Here is a 7,241-nt window from a genome sequence, read left to right on the forward strand (position 1 = left end):
GGATCATGCTCATTTCCCACCCTATGGCAGATCTGGTACTTGGTTAGCCACTGACAGGGGAAATGGGGGTATGATAAGAATGATACTAGTCCTCTATATCTTGAAGTCGGAGATCTTCCATAGCCTCTAGGATATCTTTCCAATAGCTACATTGGCCCCCAACCCTTCAGGGGAAGAGACCTCCTCTTTGCCAATTCCTGAAAAGCTTCGATGGGATATGCGCCTAGGAGGAAGGGGACTCAATTTTTCTCCATACCGCAGGTAGAAAAGCTTCTCATTAGTCCAAGTAAGACGACCTTGTATCTCACCTCTTCCATTCCATAAGCTACAACTTTGACAAAGCCTAGGGTGCGGAGAGCTCCCGTAAGGGTCTATCTGACCGAGAGACATTCTGGGTCAGTGACTGAATCTCTAGCCTCGTTAATAAAAGGCGAGACATCAATCGTTTTGATACGGTTATCTCCAACCCCATAAAATTAGTCTAGCATTATTCCCGCATAGCTTTTATAGGAAGTCACATGTCAAAGAACGTAGGTATGCGAGCAGTGGTAAGGAATGATGGGACTAATGATTGAAAACTCGGGTGATTGGTTCAATATTTTAGGTAAAGTTGTATAACAAGTACTCAGGATGCTCTATAGGGAAGTTTGGCTAAACACCGCGCGAGACTGGTAACTGGGGGACTACTTGTCAGGCAAAGGTTCATATCCTCCATTGATGTTATTACTACCTAAACCTAATACAGAGTGAGTCTGTTAGGAGTCTTACTTGAGACTCCTTGGGAGCAAAGAGGATGTTCTGTATATAGCTTTGGCTTCAAAGCTATCTTTTAGTTAGAGTTCCTTGCGAAACAACGAAGTTGTTTTCCTCGCCTCATGCTCTGCGACCTCGACAGAGTGTCGTACATGCAGTACATCAGGTTGGACTAGTAAATCTTGGTCTTCTATCATCTTACAAGGAAGCTGGCTACCACTTATATAGCCAGTAAACCCCTGAAGAGTTGCCTACCTACATATTCAACTGATGCCAAATGGGGGGTACGGCTGATATGCCTCGGTTACTTTGTAGCGATATTTTCTTATCATCAAACAAAAAGGGTACTCTGAGTTGGTAGTCACTAGATATTAGGTCTACCTCCCTATGTATGCCCCTTACCTTCGTAGAGTTCATGGTCAATAACTAATGTATTACGGGCTAGAGGCCTATCAGTGCGTGCAACGCAGTACTTTAACACTAGTAAGTTTCGTCAGAGTTAGATTTGATAGTTATTCTTGTAATAATGCATTCTTTATTAGCTACCTGATTCAATATGAAAACGAGATACCTATTAGCATGTGCATATCTGTCAATATAATTAAGTGTTCGTTATCGTGCGATCCACCTCGCCAAGTCTTAGGAGTTTGTATTCCTTGCGATTATATAGGTAGTTAACATAATGCTTATTTACATCTACCTTTAGGTAGGTACCTAAGAGGTAGTTGTTTTACCATCTTTGGATTATAATTGAGGAGGACGGCGTAAGATAATAAATAATAAAGTAAAGATAATAATAGTTGACCTTTTCAATGTTGTATTTAGGCACAAAAAAAAAAACAATATCAACTACAAAAGGGCATATCGTTACACTTGCTGTTTGACCAACCTTGAAAGAGAAATGGACGCTATTCGGAAGTCGGGACGTCAATCGGGACGTGAATCGTTAGAATAGAAGTTTAAATTGCTAGAGGTTAGGTACCTAGGATAGGTTAATTTAGTTGCCTCTTATTCACATGATAGTTGTGTGGTAACCCCGCAATGTCACCGACGACATGACAGCTGACATGAACCTAGAAACTTTGACATCCCCGGCAGGTATTCCGCCAGGGTTGGTACTGGCTAATTCAGCTGAAATACGAGACCATAATGAACAATGACGTTGCATGTTATATATGTTGACGTTTGATTACGAACCATCAGGTGACCACGTATCCTGTATTGTTGATATTATTGACTGCAAATAGAATTGCCTCAAGCTCAAGAACCATTTACGAAAAAATATCGTAAAGTAAAAAGATTACGTTAGGTTAGGTTGGGTTAAGTACCTCTTATTATGATGGCTTTGCTACCGTAGCAATTAGATTGATAGAACATTTATATTTCGCATCTAAGGCCAATTTTAAACTTAGCTTTATTATATGGGTCAGCTACCTTAGGTACCTGGCATTTTATATGCAAAGTTTTATACCACCAGAATTTCAAATTCGTTAGCCTTTTTTCTTTTTCTTTTTTTCCTTTTTTTAGAAACGTGCCATTGACCGTAAGTAATTCCAGCTACAATTGAAGTTGATATTTACGGTAAGCAGAAACTGTTCCTATTCCACCACATACCTACACCATACGCCATCCACAAACGGCATCTTGACAAGAAAAAAAAAAAAAAAAAAAACGGTCCTCTCGCATTCGGCGTAGCGTCTCAGATACAAAGTTTGAAGGCAACTTGATTCCAAAACCCATCTTTGACTTCTACGGACCATACGGGAGTTCGCACACAAAGGTCTTATCTATACGGTGAATACGGGAAAGTTCGATTTCTTCAAATCTAGGGCTCACCCCCACAGTTCTTACGATGTAGGCGTGGATACCTGCTTCTACCGAGGAAAAGGCAGTGGGATCTGACAAATCTGGAAATGAAGAATCTGTGGCCCCCTCTAGTCAGTACAACCGTGCTGCAAAATTCCGTATCTACGAACGCTTCTTCTATCGCGGAACATAGTGCAGATCTAACGACCAGGCAAGATTTTTCAAGACATGCTCGTTAATAGACGTTTGGGGCTATTTCAACGGAGCAAATGACCCGGGTTAGAAATGACCCTATCGTTACATTGGCTTATAGTTGTTCAATTCGCTGTAGCCGAAGAAATGTTGATGCTATCCAACTTTCAGATATACCGGGCTGTTGTACTATGTAAGCGAACATAGCTTTCCAGGCTATGCCAATTGCATGGATGGCTTACATAGCCGGCAGAACCCTGATCAGCGATCAGTGACATCAGTATTTCACTTTAAGCAATGCAAGATCCCACGTCTCTCGCTGGTTGCGAGATGGCTGTACTATGTAAGTACTTTTTTCTCTTTCCATTCCTTACGCCGGAGTTAAAGGGGTAAGGGACAAGCCCTACATGATATATGATTGGGCAACTTCGTCTCGGAGTGCGGGTCCGAACGGCAGACTCCATATAATTTCACTACAACCGCTCGGACACAGATTTGATATACTTAATCCCACCTTGGTGGTGGAGACAAACATGAGTAGGTCAGTATGTATTAGCCGTAGCTAGCCAACGGTGAAGAACTTAGAATCCCCAACATCATGGCAATACTAGACCAGTACGGATAGCGTGAAGTATGCCGGGTTCACCATCCAATAGATAAATGAGCCAGACACCGGGATGATGAGGCGCAGAGGTTTACCGGCTTCTGATATAGCTGTATGTCAGTAGGAGTAAGTTCTGGGTTACGCCATCTTGCATAGACTATCTCGGTATGGCTTCCTTAAGAAGGGCAAACCGCGTATCTCACCCTGGGTCACGATCAAATGTTGTCCTTTTGTGATATTGGGTATCCAATAGATACTTATATTCGGATTTAATAGCCAAGAAATGTCAATCTCTGATCGATCTTTTCCTGCCTATGTAAATCAACGTATTTATTGTTCTATCTATCTTTTGCATTCCCAACCCTTTCCCACCAGTCTGCCTACCTCTATCGATCCTAACATCATACCGAGGAATTATCAATAACTTATGTACTTATTACCATGAACCCCTCCTACGATCCAGCCATGAATCCAGATTCGCCAGCCCCACTACGCGATAATTTATCCACCTTCTCATCTACTATTCATGATTGCGCCCCTATACTGTCTTTCCACCCGCAGCAGCTACCAATGGAATTCTTAGACGGCTCGTCGGAGTATCAGGAAATGGCCCAGGACAGCCTTGCAGATGCGGGTTATGTCGCTGGCTCCGACCTTCCTAGATATTTAACAATGCCCATAGACCTCAATTATCAACAAATTATCTCCCCTACCGAAGATCATAACAATGCAATCCAAACACCACAGCCCGAAAGGGACAGCGAGGAAAAGGACAACGAGAAGTACAACGGGGGTGATATTTTTAAGAAAGACAATAAGAAACCTGTGATGACAAACAGTCGTCGGTCGTCCGGATCGAGTAACAAATTCACTAGCGATGAGTCTGGAATCGACAAGCGAGAGCGGAACCGCATGGCAGCCTCGAAATGTCGAAAGAAACAGAAGCTAGCCAATTCCGAACTGCAGGAAAAGGCACGCATCATGAGCGAACGGCACAATTACCTGATCGCGCACAAAGCCTCCCTCGAATCGGAGACGATCAGCTTGAAGAACGAGCTATTGATGCACGGGAGCTGCGGCTGCGAGCCCATTTCCGACTACCTCATGCAGGCCGCGAGGAAGTTTGTCAAAGGACAAGAGGAAGTGCTTCAGGGGATGCAGAAGACGACGGGTGAAGAATTATGTGAGCGAACGCCTTCTTCCACCTCTCGCGAGCCTTGTATACTATGACAAGACCGGCTACGTGTAACGATGACGAATGATGACCTACGAGCTTGCAGAAAAGGATAGTGTTGCCTATGGAGAGATTGTAAATGATGTAGCATGCTAAATATTTTTTTTTCAGATACGTATTTAGCTTCCGAATCGTCTCCCATACAGCGAACAACTCCCCTATCATCCCAAACGAGCATTAGTGATAATCATTGTCATCATCACGATAAATGATCCCTCCGCGCACTACGTGTGAAGTACTGCTAACGAACTTAAGCAACTTTGCCATTCAACCGTTCACGACAATACCTCTGTTAGGGTGCACTATGAAGAATGAGTTAGCTATTACTTCTGCTAATACATATATGAGTGGGGTTTCCCTGCATATCGCGGAAGCAAACCGAAAATAGATAGAAAAAAAAAAAAAAAAAAGGAAAGCATCTGGTGTCACATACACGTTTGACCGCTCAGCGCTCTCACTACCCGCGAGGAGCACGTAGCTCGTCGCAATCTCACTAGGGTGCCCGAGCCGCTCCATTGGTGTCAAGTTCCCGAGGCCATGTCCCTTTTGGCCTTGCTCGCCGACTCCCGTCGCAACGAGAGGATACCAGACGGGCCCAGCAGACACGACGTTGATATGAATCCCCTCCTTCACCAATTGGGTTAGAAAGCCGGCCCCTTTGCTAGCCGCGTAGTCTATGCGACTAGGGGTTCCGGCATAGACATCCACCGATGCGCTGTTCATGGTTAACGCACCTTTAGATATATGGTGTAGGGCGGAGTTGGTGAGGTGGGAAAGGGGATCGACGTTAGTTCGGAATGTCGCCGACCACTGGTCGCTATCCAACATGGTAAGTAAGAAAAGTGACATGTTTTAAGAGCAGCTTACTTCGTGATATTCGTAATGTCACTATTTTCGCTCCTACTGGTTGCATTATTGACCAAGATATAGAGACCGCCTAGGTCCGTCGCGGCACGATTCACCAATGATGGACTTCTCCCTCGTTCTTCTCTACTGCGCGACCGATGCCTGAGTGCCGCTCAGGGTGGCGGATAAGGAGGCTCGGACACGCAAAAAGGAAAGCATGATCCCCCTATCCAGAACCAGAGGAAGCCCGGCCTGGAGCGAGACATGAACCCAAAGCCAGCTAAGACTCACATTCCGTCTTCGAATTCCAGTCCCAGACTAGCCAATCTATCGACCTGCCGGCAAGCTCGCAGGCAAGAAAGCCCTCATCACAGTATGCGATTCGTCAGGTGGGCGACTGTGAAGCGTCTCCTTTGCCTTGTCAATTGTTGTTGATAATAATTAATGATTTTAGGTAACGGTATTGTTCAAATCTAGCCGTTTACAATAGCGTTTACTGACGGGAACAGGACAGCCAAACGCTTCATATACTGATTTTTGCTCTTCTCACGCAGAGTATATACCCGTTTGGGGGTGGTATTCCTTCATGACGATATCATCACTACGCTCAGCATTACTGTATATTTACTGTAAAATAATCATATGAATACATCACGCTGTTGACACAAAGAACGTCTCTGCAAGCAGGTTTTGAGCTCCAACCATACCGAACCCTACGATACAGCAATTAATTGAGCTACACTGACATCATATTATTTCGCACATCTGTCCTTGTGCTTGCAATGTAATTATTCGTAATGATACCATCATAAAATGTCATGAATTGTAATTCTGAGGTCCAAGCCAAGACATTCCCGGAGCGGACTCCGCGCCTTCACGTTGGATACCAACATTACCCCTTGTGTGATAATTATCTCCTCCACCCAATTCCGACAGTTGACCGAACCATCCCCACAAAACTGGTATTTACATAGACCTACATAGTAAAAGGTCCGGTTAACCAATTGCGCCAATTACCTAACCAGAATGGCGTCAAAAAAAAGTGCCTATTCCACTACCAAACCAGTCATTTTGCTATCCGCATAACTTTACCAAATCGTCTCGTAAGCTATTAAAATGACTACTAGAATAATTATAAAATTTTGTTCTATATGGAAATAATTTTTTGAATTTAATTTGTCTTTATAATCGCTAAAAAAGGTTGGTGGAAGGAATATTGGTGTTAGGCACTTATTTTGACGGCATTCTGCTAACCTATAAATGCATATGTAGTGGTGGTCGAAGAGTGGCGACCTTTACCATTGTTTTAAGAAGTTTGGTCTTGAGTGGGTTCTGTGTGTACTTCTTTACCCAACCTCCTATGCATTAGGTACCTACACTACACGAAAAGTAATATACTGATTGGTGCGTATACTCTGGAAGACTTTATAGGAGGAATTTCACACTCGTCATCCTAAGCCAATGAGTGCTCTCATCGCAAACATCACGATGTTTTCTTTTCCTATATGACGAAAAGGATCTTGGTCTATGCGACCATGGTATTTCCCAACAAGCACAAGTAGTAGATTATGGCCGAGAATATTTCATCGAGATTCGTGAGCATCTCAGCATCAATTGGCGGGTATCCTGAGCTACCTCACAGATTTTTTTTTTTCCTGCTGCTTCCTTTCAACCCCTTTTTAGTCCCTGAGCCCTTAGTAAAGGCTACTAAAGGGGGGGGGGGGGGGGGGGGGGGGGGGGGGGGGGGGGGGGGGGGGGGGGGGGGGGGGGGGGGGGGGGGGGGGGGGGGGGGGGGGGGGGGGGGGG

At 44.4% G+C, this 7,241-nt stretch overlaps 2 protein-coding genes across 2 annotated transcripts; one reads left to right on the plus strand and one right to left on the minus strand.

Moving 5' to 3' along the window:
* The first annotated feature begins 3,603 nt into the window (after nt 1-3,603).
* Nucleotides 3,604-4,656, plus strand: F4812DRAFT_445203 (uncharacterized protein). The gene has a single exon (XM_047935559.1). The coding sequence runs from the start codon at nt 3,797-3,799 to the stop codon at nt 4,583-4,585; it is 789 nt and encodes a 262-aa protein (XP_047786286.1). The 5' UTR covers nt 3,604-3,796; the 3' UTR covers nt 4,586-4,656.
* A 225-nt stretch (nt 4,657-4,881) lies between these two features.
* F4812DRAFT_463304 (NAD(P)-binding protein) lies at nt 4,882-5,417 on the minus strand (the record flags this gene model as incomplete). The annotated part of the gene is made up of 2 exons (XM_047938186.1): nt 4,882-4,891; nt 5,023-5,417. The coding sequence occupies 2 exons, from the start codon at nt 5,415-5,417 to the stop codon at nt 4,882-4,884; spliced, it is 405 nt and encodes a 134-aa protein (XP_047786287.1).
* Between the last annotated feature and the right edge of the window lie 1,824 nt (nt 5,418-7,241).

Source organism: Daldinia caldariorum (assembly GCF_022478825.1).
Source record: "Daldinia caldariorum strain CBS 122874 unplaced genomic scaffold F4812scaffold_23, whole genome shotgun sequence".
NCBI classification, from domain to species: Eukaryota; Fungi; Ascomycota; class Sordariomycetes; order Xylariales; family Hypoxylaceae; genus Daldinia; species Daldinia caldariorum.

What these genes read in the sequence shown, in the direction of transcription:
- F4812DRAFT_445203 (XM_047935559.1), top strand. Translation starts at nt 3,797, where the DNA reads ATGAACCCCTCCTACGATCCAGCCATGAATCCAGATTCGCCAGCCCCA.